This window comes from Cherax quadricarinatus, chromosome 63 (assembly GCF_038502225.1).
Source record: "Cherax quadricarinatus isolate ZL_2023a chromosome 63, ASM3850222v1, whole genome shotgun sequence".
NCBI lineage: Eukaryota > Metazoa > Arthropoda > Malacostraca > Decapoda > Parastacidae > Cherax > Cherax quadricarinatus.
The window spans coordinates 18,791,226-18,810,154 of NC_091354.1; the positions used below are offsets into that span (position 1 = coordinate 18,791,226).

Consider the following 18,929-nt stretch of genomic DNA (forward strand, 5'->3'; position numbering starts at 1 on the left):
AACCTTTCCCACATTCCATCCTTACCCATCTTTCTTCCTTCCCATTCTTACCTAAGCTCTGGTCAGAACCTCGCATGCCACGGGCGGGGTTAGAACCCGTGATCAGAGTCTCAAAACTCCAGACCTTCGCGTTAGCCACTGGGCCAGCTAGCCACAATAAGATTCATCCAACTAGGTATATTTCTTCACCACAGGAAGGTTAGCATAGGCACCACTGTGACCACAAATGCATTTGTGGTCACAGTGGTGCCTATGCTAACGCAACGGTCTGGAGTTTTGAGACTCTGATCGCCTATATAAACCATACCCCGCCAGTGGTATGGTTTATATAAGCCTAGCTGACATCAGTGACATTCTACTGTATAGAAAGCCGCTTGTTACGCAGAACATTTCGGGCAAATTAGGTCAGTTTTGTCCCAGGATGCGACCCACACCAGTCGACTAACACCCAGGTACCCATTTTATACTTATGGGTGAACATGGACAACAGGTGTCGTAAGGAAACACGTCCTAATGGTTTTTAGCCGTACCAGGGACGTGATCTCTGTACCTCGGTGTGTGAACTGAGTGTGTTAGCATTCGACATGATAAAGCCCACTGTGTAGGCGAAGCATGGTCAATAAAGGATCGCATTATAAGCATGTCTTTTTGTCCTTCCTGTTGGGGGATCTACGAGCCACTTTAGTTACGCCGTATCGACCCCTATTTCCTGATGTGTGGAAAAGATATATTACCCAAGTTGGGAGATATAAGAAAAGTGAACTTGAGTTATCTTTGCAAAGAGAAAACAGGAACAAAAAGTTTTCAGTAATTATTATAATAATTATAATTATGGGGAGCACTAAACCCGTAGGATTATACAGCGCATTTGAAGGGGGGGAGGTGGAAGGCATTCAGGCTTAATTCAGGGACCTGGAGCACAGATCCAATTCCCTAGATCTAGAGCCCCTCACAAGCGTCAAGAAACCTCCCTGGAGGGAACAAAAGTTTTCAGTTTACCCCAAACCCACATTTGGGAGAGGGACTTTATCCTAAAGTTTCAGTCCGGCCTGGACCAGTCAAATTACAAATGAACGAGACTATTATTATTATAATCAAGGGGGAAGCGCTAAACCCGGAGGATTATACAGCACCTGGGGGGGGGGATGTGGAAGGCATTCAGGCTTAATTCGGGGAACTGGAGCACAGATCCAATTCCTTAAATCAAGAGCCCCTCACCAACATGAAGGAACCTTGAGGGGACAAATGAACGAGAACAAGGAGAAAGCAAATGAAGATGAAGACAAAAAAGCAAAAGCAAAAGTGGCAGCAGCAGCTGCCGCCGCAGAAAGAATAGTAGTTCAATCAAAACTAAGCGCTGAACCCACAAGGGTTGTAGCAGTAATGGTTAGCACACAGATAACCTGCACACAGGTGAAATTTACGATGAAATTTCGGTCTTACCAGGTTCGTGCTCTCTGCATTTGTGACCCCTCAGTTCCTTGAATTGGCAATTTCCAATTTTCGCAATTCATTCTCTTGCCTTTGCTACCTTTTCAGTTTCATGAACTCTACCATGTCACATGCTTATGAACGGACTTTTCTCTCTCCCAAACTCTTTACTCCAGTGAATTATTAAAAAAGCGCTAAACCCACAAGGGTCATCATACAGCGCTGTACTCCTGGGAAATCTCCTGTTCTTTGCTTTGCCTATATTTCAAGTCTCCCAAATCTTAACTCCTTCCATTCCTTATACATGTACATCAAATTTACTTCTCGCCAATCTAACACCATTCGTAGCAATCTAAAATGTACCTCTCCTGCTAATGATGTGTCCAAAGTCTGCTCCATATCCGGCTCCTCATGTCCTCTTCAATACTTTGGTGAAACTGGATGCTCTCTTTCTGACAGACAAAAGTGTTAGACTGGCCGACGCTAATAGTGCTCATTTCTGTCATGTTAAGATCAGTGACATCCTATTAACTGTCTACTGCCAAAACTGTCGTCTACCCTTCACAGATGCCACCTTGCAGCATCCCTTACATACAACTTTCCTAATACGACTCTTACATCTTCTTTCTCATTACACTGTCAAATACTCCAAACCTCAGAACATATGTGACTTAACCATGGTACAGGTATTATTATTATTATTATAATCAAAGGGAAGCGCTAAACCCGGAGGATTATACAGCGCCTGGGGGGGGGGGATGTGGAAGGCATTCAAGCTTAATTCGGGGAACTGGAGCACAGATCCAATTCCCTAAATCAAGAGCCCCTCACCAACATCAAGGAACCTTCCTTGAGGGGCATGGTACAGGTAGGACTGAACTTACAGCAAGTGAGTCGTAAAACTCCACGTCAGCGTGTAAGCCACTGGGCCAACTAGCTACAAACATTCATCTAACTGGGTATATTTATACACCATAAGGTGGTTAGCCTAAGCATGGGTCTCCCTGTGACCACAAATACAAGTTTTTACAGATGAATCTCCTGCCAGTGTAGCCGTGACGAACTCTAGCTCAAGTCCCCTCAAAACCATCATGATTCACTAAATCGTAACGACACGATTGCAAACAAACCACGATTTCGAGTCATTCATGACTTATGACCTGATCTTTATCTTCCCCTTACCTCATTTTTCCTATATTTTCTTTGCCTTTCATTTCTTATGCTTAGGTGGGTTCTGTCCTACGAGTTTTCAGTAATTTTGGTCCCACCCTTATTAGCCATTAGCTCTCCTACTGTGCTCTTTTTTCTTATGTTTATCCAACTACTACGTTAACACCCCACATTCTGACTTGTCACTACCACTACCTCTTATTTCCACCTCTGCCACTATTTCACTACTACCTCTACCACTATTTTACTCTCGTTCTACTCCTGGCTCAGCCCCCCCCCCCCCATTCCTCTCATGCATATTATGGTTCTTTCCTTTTCGCTTGTGTGACTAAATTGTCACAGTTGGACCGAAAAGACACGTTTCATTCTCCTATGTGAGAGTTATTTTGGTATTGTTTGGCACTAACATCCCATATCATAAAAATCTTTGAAAGGGTCCTAAGAAGCAAGATCACCACCCATCTAGAAACCCATCAGTTACACAACCCAGGGCAACATGGGTTTAGAACAGGTCGCTCCTGTCTGTCTCAACTATTGGACCACTACGACAAGGTCCTAAATGCACTAGAAGACAAAAAGAATGCAGATGTAATATATACAGACTTTGCAAAAGCCTTCGACAAGTGTGACCATGGCGTAATAGCGCACAAAATGCGTGCTAAAGGAATAACAGGAAAAGTCGGTCGATGGATCTATAATTTCCTCACTAACAGAACACAGAGAGTAGTAGTCAACAGAGTAAAGTCCGAGGCAGCTACGGTGAAAAGCTCTGTTCCACAAGGCACAGTACTCGCTCCCATCTTGTTCCTCATCCTTATATCCGACATAGACAAGGATGTCAGCCACAGCACCGTGTCTTCCTTTGCAGATGACACCCGAATCTGCATGACAGTGTCTTCCATTGCAGACACTGCAAAGCTCCAGGCGGACATCAACCAAATCTTTCAGTGGGCTGCAGAAAACAATATGAAGTTCAACGATGAGAAATTTCAATTACTCAGATATGGTAAACATGAGGAAATTAAATCTTCATCAGAGTACAAAACAAATTCTGGCCACAAAATAGAGCGAAACACCAACGTCAAAGACCTGGGAGTGATCATGTCGGAGGATCTCACCTTCAAGGACCATAACATTGTATCAATCGCATCTGCTAGAAAAATGACAGGATGGATAATGAGAACCTTCAAAACTAGGGAGGCCAAGCCCATGATGACACTCTTCAGGTCACTTGTTCTATCTAGGCTGGAATATTGCTGCACACTAACAGCACCTTTCAAGGCAGGTGAAATTGCCGACCTAGAAAATGTACAGAGAACTTTCACGGCGCGCATAACGGAGATAAAACACCTCAATTATTGGGAGCGCTTGAGGTTCCTAAACCTGTATTCCCTGGAACGCAGGAGGGAGAGATACATGATTATATACACCTGGAAAATCCTAGAGGGACTAGTACCGAACTTGCACACGAAAATCACCCACTACGAAAGCAAAAGACTTGGCAGACGATGCACCATCCCCCCAATGAAAAGCAGGGGTGTCACTAGCACGTTAAGAGACCATACAATAAGTGTCAGGGGCCCGAGACTGTTCAACTGCCTCCCAGCACACATAAGGGGGATTACCAACAGACCCCTGGCAGTCTTCAAGCTGGCACTGGACAAGCACCTAAAGTCAGTTCCGGATCAGCCGGGCTGTGGCTCGTATGTTGGTTTGCGTGCAGCCAGCAGCAACAGCCTGGTTGATCAGGCTCTGATCCACCAGGAGGCCTGGTCTCAGACCGGGCCGCGGGGGCGTTGACCCCCGGAACTCTCTCCAGGTAAACTCCAGGTAATATAGTGTTTTTTATAATTTCTAGTTAGTAGTGCAGCAGTGGTAGTAATACAAATGAGATACGTAGTAGCAGCAGTAGTGGTAATGGTAAAATATGTGGCAGAATGCTATATAGTAGTAGTGAAAGAATTCGTAGCTATTAGTGATAGTATAAATTATAATCATGGGGGAGCGCTAAACCCGTAGGATTATACAGCGCACGTGGGGGGATGCAAAGCATTCAGGCTCAATTCAGGGAACCGGAGCACAGATCCAATGCCCTAGATCAAGAGCCCCTCACCAGCATCAAGGAACCTCCCTTGAGGGAATTATAATAGAAAAGAAGCAATAACCCTATTAGGGTCATACAGCACTGAGTGGTAGTATAAAACAAGAGGACATCATAACCTACTTGCCAACTCCTGGCCCAACTGTTGGGCATAATCTACTTCACTGGAAATCCCACCTACAAGTGACAATGCCTTTGCTGCACCTAATCTGACTCCAGTATATAACCGCCAATCTTCCTGTGCTTCAGTTTCATGACTTCGGTGCTCATCCTTGCTCCTAGGCTGAGGTACTGATTACTTTGTCTTCAACTGTCTCCTGTATATATTTCTACACTTGAGTATTATGTTTATGTATTGTAATGACAAAGCCACTGGATGGCAAAACATCTAGAAGATACCCAGATGTCGCACATGTGTAATTCATCAAGAAAACAAAAACTACTGAAGAAAGGCTACTGGCCCATGGTCTTTAGGTAAAGCCCACAACATCCCCCCCCCTTTCAAAAAGAAAAAGTCAGTAGACAGGAAAGGTAAGAAAATACAGAAGGCAAATGAAGTGAAATGAAAGGATGTAGCAAAGGTTAGGTAAAGTCATGAGTGTTTTGAAGATTTGAGCACTTGACAAGGTAATGAGAAAAGTAGGCATCTGCAGAAATAAAACTAAGACCAAGATTCACCAGCATCAAAGAACTTCCTGAAGAAAAGGCTAGATAGTTGTAGCAGAGGACCAGTTAATGGGATGGCTATAATCGCTGATATGACAGAAACGAGCATTATTAGTGTCACCAAAGCGAACATCTTTTGTACGCTTTAAGTCTGTGAGAAAGAGCAGCCAGTTTCACCAAAGTAGAGCACGAAATGGAGCAGATACCAGAGGCATCAGTGATAGAAGTATGAACAAGGTTAATGTGAAGGGTATTAATCTGAAGAAAAGCAAGTTTGATATCTAGAGGACAAGGACAGAGGGTGTTAAGATTTTCAAGATTGGAAATGCAAGGAAGGCAAAGAACAGATTTTATGGGAGGAATGCATCTTGGAAAGAAAATCCATTTAGTATAAGAGTAGGCATAATTTATGAAATCGGAAGGACTGCCAAGGCAAAAGAATTGGCTGCAAAGAGAGGAAATTTCAGTCAACAAGTAGCTCTCAGATGCAGAAGACAAAAATGAAGAAACAAGAACACTTGATAGAAGGAACACAAGAAAAGTAGTTAGAGTACATCCCACTGTGCAGTGGCTCGCAATAGTTAAAAAAAAAAAAAAAAAAAAGAGCAGCCTGCCACAAAGCAGCTTTACCCAGTTTACCTAGTCGCTTCAGATCACTGCCTCCCCTTGGCCCAGTCCCAGATCAGGCCTCCTGGTTGCTGGCATGATCAATCAAGCTGTTGGTGTCTGCTACCTGCAAACATATGCACCACAACCTAGCTGATCAGGAACTGAGTTCTTGAAGATAGCTAGGGGTTTGTTTATAATCTCCAATATGCATGAAGGGAACGTGTCTAATCATGTTCTCTTTACACTTAAAGAGCTCTCTCTCAGTTATTATTATTATAATCAAAAGAAGTGCTAAAGCACAAGGGTTATACAGTGGAGCAGGGCAGGGAAGGATGCAGGGAAAATGGGTGGAGAGAGGAAGAGGGATGATTATTAGGGTATGGAGTGCAGTGGGGCAGTGGATAGTGCAGGGGGTAGAGGGTAGCAAGAGATTAAGATAGAAAGGAGGAGAGTGCTAGAGGCATCATCATCAGAGTTTGTGTAGCAAATCAGTCGCTGTCAAAAAGTCAATGAGAGAGTCTGGATTAAAGGAGGGTCCATCAGCAAGAAGGGAAGGTAAAAAAAGGGCAGCGGAGCAGGGACGACATTGGAGGTAAATTCTGTGTGCATGTTGATGGTGAACAGTCCAACAGAATGTGGCTAACAGACACTGGAACGTGACAATTCTCACAGAGGAACAGGGCGTCTCTCCAAGAGATACCGATGAGAAAGACGAGTGTGGCCGATGCAAAGACGGGAGAGAGTAGTCTCCCAACTCCAACACTGATGACAAGTAGATGGCCAGAAACCTATACTCGGTTTAACAGAATGAAGTTTGTTATGGAGCAGATCAGACCAACGTTGTTGCCAACAGGTGCGAAGGTGGGTAGCAATTTCAGCAAAATAGTCTGTGAATGGAACACCTCTATATGAAACTGGGAGGTCATGTACTGCTGACCAAGCAGCAATATCTGCCTGCTCATTGCCCTGTACATCAACATGACCAAGGACCCAGCAATAAACAATATCTTTGTGTTTGCTAGAGATGCAGCATAGCCTAAGTTGGATATGAAGAACTAGGGGGTGAATGTATCAAATTTTCATATAGCCTGTAAAGCACTAAGGGAGTCTGAAACAACCAAAAATGGCGACACGGGCATAGATGCTATACGGATAAGTGCTACAAGAATAGCATACAATTCAGCCATAAAAATGCTAGCCAAGGATAATAAATGTCCTCGCATGACACTGTCTGGAAACACTGCTGCGAATCCAACGCCGTCAGGAGACTTAAAACCATAGGTGTACATTGCGATGGCATGAGAATGAAAGTGGAAGTGGTCAAGAAAAAGAGAACAGGAAGCCACCATAGGGAGATGGGCTTTCATGCATGGCAGTGGGAAAGAACAGACTCAAACAGCTAGCTGAAACTTCCCAAGGGGGCAGGGAAAAGTGAGATGCTACATGAGCATAGAAAGAGCGAATGGAAGGGGTGGAGTAAGCAGGGGCGACAAACAAATAAAGAACGTCTACTAACATCAGTGATCATCCTATATATGGAAGGACTGTGGAGGTCATGAGATCAAACATAATAGTGAAGGCAATGAGCATCACGGCAATTGGACAAGGATGGAATATTCGCTTCTGCGTAGAGGCTCTCAACGGGATGAACGAAAGGCATTAAGGCACAAATGGAGACCTTGGTGATGAATGGGATCTAACTTAGAGTTGTGGGAGAGGCCGCAGAATAGATTTGGTCACCATAATCCAGCTTGGACAAGACTAGGGAGGAATGCAAACGGAGGAGAGTGTGACGATCTGCTCCCCATGAGCTATGAACGAGAACTTTAAGGAGATTTAGCCGACCATGGCAAGTTGTCTTTAAAGAAGAAATGTGTGGTCTCCACGTCAGCCAGCGATCAAAGAGCAGGCCCAGAAACTTGACCATATCACATGCCAAAATACGTGAACCGTGCAAGTACAAGGGAGTATCTGGAATAAGAGGACGTCTAGTGAAGGTAATGAACCAGGTTTTCGTACTACAAAATTTAAAGCTGTGAGAAGTGGTCCAATGGGAGACTCAGTCTATCACAACCTGAAGAGAGTCTGCTACTAAATGACAGTCAGCGCCTGAGTAAGCTATACCGAATCATCGACAAAGTGACGACCAAATATGCGAAGGAAGAATGGAAGGGAGGTCATTTATAGCTAAGAGAAAAAGAGTAGTGCTGAGGACACAACCCTGAGGAAAAGAGAGGCGCCAATACAGACCCAAAAATGTCTACTGGACAAAAAAGCAGCGACGAAGTTTGGTAGATTACCTTGGAGGCCTAAGGAGTGGGCTTGGCCTAAGACGTTATATGTACCTCCAAGTGGCGTCATATACCTTCTCTAGATCAAAAAAGACCGCTAGGACAAAATGGTTGTTAGCAAAGGCATTCCGAATATACGTATCTAAGTGGAGCAAGGGGTCTAGGAGTAGAGCAGCCTTTGCGAAAGCCTTATTGGCTAGGGGAAAGGCTAGTGTGTGTCTAAGAACCACATCAGATGTCTATTCACCAATCATTTCATCACCTTGCAGACCACACTGGTCAGGGCAATGAGACGATAGTGAGAGATGTCAAGTCCCGAGGTGCCTGGTTTTCGAAATGGTAGTACAATACCTGATTTCCAGTGTTGAGGGAGAACTCCTTGTGTCCAAATTAGATTGAAAAAGATGTAAAAGAACGGGAAGGGACGTAGAATGGAGATGTTGAAGCATACTGATGTGGATATCATCAGGTCCAAATGGCCGGCAAATGGAAAGCGTGGACTCCAGTTCTTGAAGAGTAAAAGGTACATTATACAGCTCCAACCCATCGGAGGAGAAATCTAAGGGCAATTGCTCTTTGGAAGGTTTATATGCAAGAAATGAGGGACAGAGGTGAAGCCCTTGGGAGATACAGACAAGATAGCTCCCGATTGCTGTGGCAACTTCTTAGGGTTCTGCTACATCAACTCCAGCAACCTGCAAAATGGGAGCTGGGTCCAGAGTGTACTTACCACACAATTTCCGCACCTTTTTCTAAGTTGCGTACATAGGGGAAGACGAGTTAATGGTAGTCTCGCCAACAAGTGCGCTTAGTGTCGCGGATGACGCTGCGAGCAACTGCCCTTGCCTACTTGAAATCCAACAGATGCTTCGCAGTATGATTATATTGATAACAGCTCCACACAGCACGTTTTAAACACACTGCACGGGCACATGTAGGAGACCATGCCTGAGAATGCCTACCTGAGGTTTGGGGGATAGAACGCGTCGCCACAGTTAGAAACAAGGTCGAAAACTGGTGTGCCAGTTCATCAGTAGAGGATGAAAGGGGGTCCTCACAATAGGTAATAAGATGGGAGTATAAGTCCCAATCTGCTCGAGCAAATTGCCAACAAGGGCTACAAAACGGTCGGGCATACATAGTAGAAGGATGGGAAAGTGATCACTATCATGTAACTCTTAAAGAACAGACCACACAAAATCAAGTGCAATGAGAGAGGAACAGATAGAAAGATCAATGCAGGAGAGAGACTGAGTACGAGTCAAAATGGGTAGGAGCACCCGTGTTTAAAACATGAAGAGGATGAGATGTGAGAAGTCTCCCCAACCGATCATTACGAGAGTCGCAGTGGGACCCTCCCCAGAGATGATGACGAGCGTTAAAATTGCCCAACAATATGGGAGGTGGTAGAGATGAAACTAAAAATGCGATATCAGAGATACAGAATGCACGGGAGAAAGATAGAGAGAGCAAACTGTAAACCATCGGTATAATACGAGCTACAGTATAATGCAGCGGGGAACGAATAAAAACTTGTTGATACGGTATATCAACATGTAAAAGAAGCGAGCTTTCATTAAATGATACGTCAAGTAAAGGATTGGAAAAATGTATCAGCAAGTAGCCCGAAACGGGGCGAATGAGAGAACGAATTTTGGGCTCTTGCAACCCAACACATACTGGGGACTGTTAGGTAAGACACATATGCAACAGTTAGGTATCTTTATTTCGAAACGTTTCGCCTACACAGTAGGCTTCTTCAGTCGAGTACAGAAAAGTTGATAGAAGCAGAAGATACTTGAAGACGATGTAATCAGTCCATCACCCTTAAAGTTTTGAGGTGGTCAGTCCCTTTAAGGGTGATGGACTGATTACATCGTCTTCAAGTATCTTCTGCTTCTATCAACTTTTCTGTACTCGACTGAAGAAGCCTACTGTGTAGGCGAAACGTTTCGAAATAAAGATACCTAACTGTTGCATATGTGTCTTACCTAACAATCTGTCGGTATTTTATACCATTTTAATGTACATACTGGGGACAACTGGGAGAGCAACAATTGGAGTTCTCCTCGACTGCCTCCTAAGGCCAAGAATGTTCCATTGTAAAAGAGACATTATGTACAGAAATAAAAATGACAATAAAAATACTATAAAATCTATGGGCTTTGAGGATCAGTAAAGTTAATGTGGGAGGGCAACAGTAAGTGTGTAAGGAAAAATTAGAATATTGCAGAGGAACAGATTGTTGCATGGGTCGTAAAATAGAAGGGGAAGAAGGCGCGTTGGTGTCCATCGGGGGTGTCTCCGCTATATAGTTGAAGATAGCGTCTAGCGTCTCAGTTGATAAGGAAGCCGACGATGCCAGAGACAGGAGAGGCAGTGCAAGTAAAGGTCGAAGTAACTATGGAGGCAACCAAAGAGGTCTGAGGAGGGCAAGGAGTACGAGCCTGGAGAGATGCGGTGGCTGGGGAAAAAAAAAGTCCTGCAGTGTAACAGAGGAAGGAGGTTGAGGGCAACTATGGAAGACCAGGGATGGGGGAACAGAGGAAGAGGGAACTACACTAGGAGGAGGGTGAACTTCCACCTTTGTGAGAGCTGGAAAGGGAGTGAGAACTAGTCTCTGAGGTAGAAGATTGATTCTGGATAGGAGATAGACGTGAACAAAGTGTAGATCTGCGAGGTCTAGTAAACTCAGAAGTAAGCTAGCGATATGAAGAAGTAGAAGTAGACAGTGGTGTGGAGGTAGGAATGTCAGAGGATAAAACTGCAAAAGCATTAGAAACTGGGGCAACTCTGGAAGACATGGATGCAGAAGGATTGGGAGGACTGTCGAGGTTGGAAGTCTGCAAGTTACTCGAGCATACAGGACACGAAGTTTTCCTAGAAGGCGGAGCTTAAATTGCCATAGTGTAAGGCCCTCACACTCTAAGGTAACTGATCTCTTGTTCATTATGATAGACCTGGCACCAGCAGGAAAAGGACGAGATTCCTTGCAATCAAGACAAGAGGGGGGAAGACTACAAGACGTACTGGAATGATCTGCTGCACCGCAGATCGAGCATTCTGCCGCAGATCTGCAGTGTGCCTAAAACGCCAGCAATTACGACACTGTTGGGGGGTGGGAACTACTTGACGGACCTCTAAATGATGGCCTGCAATATAGACAGAGGACAGAAGTTCACGACAGTCGAAGGTTAAACAAGCCCACGAGCGGGCAGGATGTACATATGTACCTTAAGAATAGGAAGGTTTTGAAGGACTAATTGTCCTAAAATATGGCCGCAAGATAAAAAAAAATCACTGTACGTGGTACACGGTAAGGCCACAGTACCACTGCAAGAATTAAGAGTAGCGTGCTTACGAATGGTGACTGATATGTTATCTATGGAAGTGATGCGGGAGAGAACATGAGCTTGCTCTGAATTTTGTACAGTTATGATACGTGCACCGCTTTGAAAAGCGTGGAAAGATATATTTTGGCCACTGTGCCTTAAAAGTATTTTACCAATTTCATGATCAGACAATCCGTTTGAGACATCGTTTGTAAAGAGAAGAATTCTGTCCATTGCACACTTGGTAGCCCGGTATGCAAAGGTAGCGAGTATCATGTAGGTCATTTTTGAGCGATCGACAAACTGTCACTAGTAGGCTGCCTTGGATGTTTAGGAGTACAGCGGGCGGTCTGACCCAAGGGCGGCGGGCGTTCCGAAAACCGTCGCACAGCATTCGGGGAAGCCAGATGCATTGTAAAAGGCATGCTAGAAGTAGCAACACGAACAAACAGGTGACACCACAGTACCTGAAGCAAATGACGAAGTGTCACCAGCAGAAGGTGCAGGGGTATGAGAAGAGTCGAGAGAATGGACCGATAACTAAGCCAGGTCAGAACAGGGTGTGGGATCAGAATGGGGCCTGGGAGGAAGGGTTTCACTGGATGAAGACTCCATAATAATAGGTGCACCTTCTGTGATATCTCCTTTCTTGTTAAGAAAAAAAGGAAAAAAAAAAAAAAAAAAAAAAAAGGACAGCGGAGGGACAGTCGCTAGGAGGCATGGAGGGGCCGAAAGCTTCCCCCCTCATCTGAGAGGGCCTCGAGCCCACCGGTGGTGAAGTTGCAGCATGGAGCCCATGTCATACCCTACCCTTCACGTCGGTAAACCAGCACTCTGGGATAGCAACCTCACATCTACAGAGCTACCATGGCGGGCAAAAGAAAGGGCGGTTGGAAACCCGCCACAAAGCCACTTCCCAGAACCGACAGGCAGCTTCCAGAGATACACCCATTAACCGAAGGGTACCCCACCCTCTTCCCAGAAATCTGGGAAGAGAGCAAGGCACCTTCAAATGATTCAGATTCCACGGCAAACCACACCACCCCTGAGGGACCTCAGAGTGGGACAAACCCCGGCACGCCACCACCTACCTAGAAACTATAATGCCAGAGGGGAGGACCCCCAAAGGCTACAGACAGGAAACAAGGGGAGGGTGGGGAGGGGGGAGAAATGGCAAAAAAAAAAAAGGGGAGTATGGGGAGGGTGGGGTAATTAGGTTTGGTTGGAGGAAGACCACCAAGAGGTCCAATTCCTCAGACTGATAGCCTCTTTACCACTGCAAGAAGCCCCCCTAAAGAGGTCTATCCCAGTGTACTCATTGCTCTCATGGTTTTTGTTGGAGGCTTCCTGCACTGTCTGCCAATTATCATAATCATAACTAAGCACTACACCCACAAGGATCACCGTCTGCCAAGCCTCGTGTCCATATGTAGATATTTTAGAGTGAAGGTTTAGGACCAATGCCTCTAGTATCTTCCAGGTGTAGATTATGCATCTTTCTCGGCTGTGTTCTAAGGGGTACGGTGTAAACAAGTAGATTACCTTAAACCTTTGAATTTGACAGGAACAACACTGTTTAAGGGCCTCAAGAAAAGACTGGAAGCAAATATTCATGTGGTCATACAGCAAAGACATCACAGAAGAGCCAAAGAGTTCCTAATTAAAGTCAGGTAAATTGCCTTGCCTAAGCCCCCAGCAGAGCAGGACAACTACACCCTCACTTAAGTTTGGCAACAGGCTTCCCACAAAACTGTTAAATATCTGCCAAGTACAAAAACAGAGCTGTAAAAGGTGCCCCTCTTGTAATGTACCCAATGGGCAGAATAAGACTAGGACAAGTATCCCAGAGAATGGGGAAAATACATCACCAATGCTCAGGCAAGACAGGAGCACACATTCATACACTACTAAGGCTGGCACATTAGTCCCCGAGTGTTGTCCAGTGTCAATGTCCCAGCTGTTATTTTTATTATTACATTCAGGGGGGAAATGCAAAACCCATAGGGGTCATTCAGCACTTGGGGGGAATGAGAGGAATCATTCTTAAGCAGGATACATGCAGTTTGCTTAGAGGTTCACTCCAGATTACTGAACGATTAGGGATGTGGAGCGAGAAGTCATTCAAGCTCGATCCAAGAGTTCCTTATATGACCAAAACAACATGTATTGTTGCAGTTAAGGGTCACTGGTGCAAGCTATTGTCATCCTGAAAATCCTGTTGTGTCCCTGGCAAATAAATACCTGTCATCAGTCCTCCTCCCTCCACCCCTTGCTCACACAGTCATTTGTTTGTGTGCAACCTTGAGCAAACAAAAGGAAGAGTGAGCAAGAGAAAGCCACCAGCCAAGGCCAACAAAAGCAGTCAGTTCTGTATTTTAAAAACTAGAGGATATAAAGAAAGTTTCATCTTAAAATATGACTGACCCAAGACAGAGCATTTTCATAGTTTATTTAAACAAATTAGCCTTCAGATTTGCCCCACGAAAGCTTACAAGAAACAACTACATAGTCAAAATATAAAAAACAGTTTTAACAGGTATTGAATTTAGCAACAGCTTGTGTAAAGCACTAGTGATGAAAGAGGCGAAGGTTTGAATGCACAAGAACAATGTCATGTTCGTTGCAAGCATCCACTACAATGCTGTCGTTGGTAGATCCTGCTGGACTGATGATGAAGTCTACACCACTCTGGAAAATTATAATTTAACTTAGTGATAAAGATGTAAAGTTAGCAGTAGTCACTGTGCAGTTGAAATTACTAATATTAGTGTCACTGCAATCTTGGATAAAATATATATTATGTATTATACAAGTATAAAAGAAACCCTTGTAATGCTTAACTACTGTATACAGATTTGTAGATGAATGGTTCAGAGAACCGACATGTTGATAAATTAGACACATGTGCAACTCTTGGGTATCCTTATTGAGGAAACGTTTCGCCACACAGTGGCTTCATCAGTCCATACGTAGGAGAAACTTGAAGAACAGGAGGAGAATGAGGTAATCAGTCCCTCAACCTTGAGTCGATGTGTTCAGTCCATCAATCTTGAATAGAATTGATGGACTGAACACATCGACTCAAGGTTGAGGGACTGATTACCTCATTCTCCTCCTGTTCTTCAAGTTTCTCCTACGTATGGACTGATGAAGCCACTGTGTGGCGAAACGTTTCCTCAATAAGGATACCAAAGAGTTGCACACGTGTCTAATTTACTGTATACAGAGTTGAATGAAAGTAAGTTATGCTTAAAGATTATGGTATACAAATACAAAAGAATGACATACCAGTTTTGCTCTGTCAACGTTATCCCTAAATGGGAAAAATGCATCTGAAGACAGTGCAACACCACTTAATTTTTTTGTCCATAATTCTCTCTCTTCCTGTGTAAGTGGAGGTGGAACCTCTTCAAGTGCTGCTGCAAACTGAGACTCTGGCATATCTTTGCCTAAAATAAAAATAAGGGAGCTTCAGTACTCTGCTTTTACTAAGTCAGGCAATGACCTACACTAAAAAACTTAAATTCTTTTAGAAAGAATAGCCAGTAAAGGCTCACTAAACTAACAAAAAATAAGTTCTTCCAATGTAATACTGTGTTCACCATGATATACATTTTCCATAACCAATCTACAGAGTAAGAATCTGGAACTTCCAAATTTCTAATTACAGTAAAGCAAAAATTGCTGTAAAATGAATCTCAACCTTTTTGTCACTTTCAAACAGATATAAAAGCCTGATAACAGTCTTACACTATCATTAGTGAGCAAAACAGCTATATCTCAAAAAAAAAAAGTATATACAGTACACATTACTTACCTTAAAAACTTTTCCATCCTTAGCTTATAGCGAGTATTGAATATATTTATTGCAAGAAACCTGAATAAATGAAGAATGGGTATAATTGAAAACTGATGTATCAGCAAAACTAAAGTAGGGCCTGCCTGTAGGTACCTAGGGATTGGCAGAGAGCATGCATAGTTCCTTTGTATAAAGGCAAAGGGGATAAAAGAGAGTGCAAAAATTATAGGGGAATAAGTCTGTTGAGTGTACCTGGTAAAGTGTATGGTAGAGTTATAATTGAAAGAATTAAGAGTAAGACGGAGAATAGGATAGCAGATGAACAAGGAGGCTTTAGGAAAGGTAGGGGGTGTGTGGACCAGGTGTTTACAGTGAAACATATAAGTGAACAGTATTTAGATAAGGCTAAAGAGGTCTTTGTGGCATTTATGGATTTGGAAAAGGCGTATGACATGGATGCAATGTGGCAGATGTTGCAAGTGTATGGTGTAGGATAGGTTACTGAAAGCAGTGAAGAGTTTTTACGAGGATAGTGAGGCTCAAGTTAGAGTATGTAGGGCCAGTAAAAGTAGGCCTTAGACAAGGATGTGTAACCAATTTTTATACTGAACAAATCTATATCAGATTAAGTATGTACAGCATGTCAGATAAGACAAACAAGGTATTACTATATTCAAGCAAAAAGAAACCATGAAGGTAAATTTAATAAAAATGACAAGTGTTTTGAAAAAAGCATGGAACGATACTGATACCCAATTTTCACCCGATACCAATACTTTTTGCTACAATTTTTATTTTAAAATTATAATGACTTGTGTTCAATATATAAGGGAATGCTTATTGCACAATGGATATTAATAACACAGGAAGGTTAAATATTAAATAACCTAATTTCTCTGAGATGATAATGTCATTACTCATTACTTGGCCTGTTATGTCAGTTACTGGTTATCAGAGGAACTTGAGAGGCACTTTCTGATAGTGAGTGAATAAAAACGAGAGAGAATATGTGTGCGTGTGTGTACGTGTGTGTGTGTGTACGTGTGTGTGTGTGTACGTGTGTGTACGTGTGTGTGTACGTGTGTACACATGTAACGGAACGTTACCCGGAGAAGGTACCATGTTGGAAGACGTTCGAAGGCATGCCAGGGTCTGTAGGGAGTGCTACAGGAAATGGTCCAGAGGGAAGCAAGTCATGGGCATCTGTCTCCATCATAGTATTTTTTTTATTTAAAAAAGGGGGGAGGGTTGTGTACACATGTACTTGCCTATTTGCAGTTACAGGGGTCAAATCAAAGCTCCTGACCCCAAGTCACAGTTCCTAGCCTTGTGTGTGTTTGTACGTGTGTGTACATTTGCTTTGTCAAATTAAGTAAATGTAGTTTAAAAAAAAAAACTATCTAGTGATTCTAACAAAAAATAAACTTACTTTTTGCAGTGAAATTAGTATGTGCCAAAAATTTTTAATAGGCATTTGTTAAATTCCTTCATGTCAAGGAAATACTCACCTACAGTACCAGAGACAAAGTTGTCAATGGCATTTGATTTCTCTGCTCTTTTCACTCCATCCTTGAACTTCATACTCAAGACACGAGGATGGTGACGTAACCACCTAAAATGAATAATCAAAATCTAACAAGCTCTTCACAAAACTAATGTTATCATATATATATATGTATATATATTTTTTTTTTTCAACAAGTCGGTCGTCTCCCACCGAGGCAGGGTGACCCAAAAAAGAAAGACAATCCCCAAAAAGAAAATACTTTCATCATCATTCAACACTTTCACCACACTCACACATTATCACTGTTTTTGCAGAGGTGCTCAGAATACAACAGTTTAGAAGCATACACATATAAAGATACACAACATATCCCTCCAAACTGCCAATATCCCAAACCCCTCCTTTAAAGTGCAGGCATTGTACTTCCCATTTCCAGGACTCAAGTCCGACTATATGAAAATAACCGGTTTCCCTGAATCCCTTCACTAAATATTACCCTGCTCACACTCCAACAGATCGTCAGGTCCCAAGTACCATTCGTCTCCAATCACTCCTATCTAACACGCTCACGCACGCTTGTTTATTTGTTTATTTGGGGAAAGTTGGGGGGGGAGGGGGGTAAGTAGTAGCTGGATAGATCTTTTAATAAAGTCCAAATAGTGAATAATGAAGAAAATGAATTAATATTCTGAACTGCCCTAACAATAGTTCTCTACTGACTTTAATGATAGGCAAGGCATTTCTCAATATGAATCTAAAGAAACACTGGCTCAAAGTGTTTTTTGTTGGTAATAGTCCAGCAACTTACTTACTGGATACAAGTCAACCCTAATTAGGTCTTTTTTTTTTTTTCCCCTTGCCTGATGCTGTGTTGCTTACAGATACTTTGTGCATACTGATGTTTGAGGAACTGGTTGCTGTACTGTTCAAACAAGCTATACTTACTGCCGCTGTCAAAAGTTAGTTTATTTAAAGTTTCGTTGGTTTGTTCAGTAGTCAGACTGAAGAAAGTAAGCTGTGGTCCAAAAGTCTATGGGAGCAGGATCATCTGCAAGCAGATGGACACAAGAAAAGTGTGCTCCTATTCCTCAACTTAGATAGGTTATAGTGTGTTATTGATAGAGGATGGATAAATAGGTATCCTACCAAAGGATGGAATAAGGTACAGCAATTTACAAATCACTATTTCTCATCCTTAACCCTTTGAGGGTCCAGACACCTAACCCACCTCGGTGGAAGACAGCCGACTTGTTAAAAAAAAAAAAAATCTAATATTTTTTTTTCTCAACAAGTCGGCCGTCTCCCACCGAGGCAGGGTGACCCAAGAAGAAAGAAAATCCCCAAAAAGAAAATACTTTCATCATCATTCAACACTTTCATCTCACTCATACATAATGACTGTTTTTGCAGAGGTGCTCAGAATACAACAGTTTAGAAGCACATACAGTGGACCCCTGACATTCGATATTAATCCGTTCTTGAGAGCTCATCGAATGTCAAAAATATCGAAAGTCGAATTAATTTTCCCCATAAGAAATAATGGAAATCAAATTAATCCGTGCAAGACACCCAAAAGTATGAAAAAAAAATTTTTACCACATGAAATATTAAGTTTAATGCAATAGAATAATTACAATAACAATAAAAATAGATTAATAACAATAGAATAATTGACACTTACCTTTAATGAAGATCTGGTGATGATTGATAGAATGGGAGGAGGGGAGAGAGTGGATGGTGTTACTGTTTAGAAGGGGAATCCCCTTCCATTAGGACTTGAGGTAGCAAGTCTTTTTCTGGGGTTACTTCCCTTCTTTTAATGCCACTAGAACCAGCTTGAGAGTCACTGGACTTCTGTCGCACAACATATCTGTCCATAGAGGCCTGTATCTTTCGTTCCTTTATAACTTTCCTAAAGTGGTTCACAACATTGTCAGTGTAATAGTCACCAGCACGGCTTGCTATAGCTGTGTTAGGGTGATTTTCATCCATAAAGGTTTGCAGTTCAACCCACTGTGCACAC

The 18,929-nt window shown here is 42.9% G+C and overlaps 1 protein-coding gene across 2 annotated transcripts in view; it reads right to left on the bottom strand.

Annotated features, from left to right (window-relative positions):
* Positions 1 to 14,034: 14,034 nt before the first annotated feature.
* LOC128698177 (bifunctional purine biosynthesis protein ATIC) overlaps positions 14,035 to 18,929 on the bottom strand; it is a 50,585-nt gene continuing 45,690 nt past the window's right edge. The window contains exons 11-13 of one of the 2 annotated variants that reach the window (XM_070098677.1): positions 16,908 to 17,011; positions 14,889 to 15,049; positions 14,035 to 14,288 (exon numbers count right to left, since the gene is read on the bottom strand). In XM_070098677.1, the coding sequence (XP_069954778.1) occupies positions 14,169 to 14,288; positions 14,889 to 15,049; positions 16,908 to 17,011 (385 nt within the window). In that variant the 3' untranslated portion in view covers positions 14,035 to 14,168. The remainder of the gene's footprint in view (positions 14,289 to 14,888; positions 15,050 to 16,907; positions 17,012 to 18,929) is intronic. The other variant, XR_011393769.1, reaches the window with a different exon arrangement.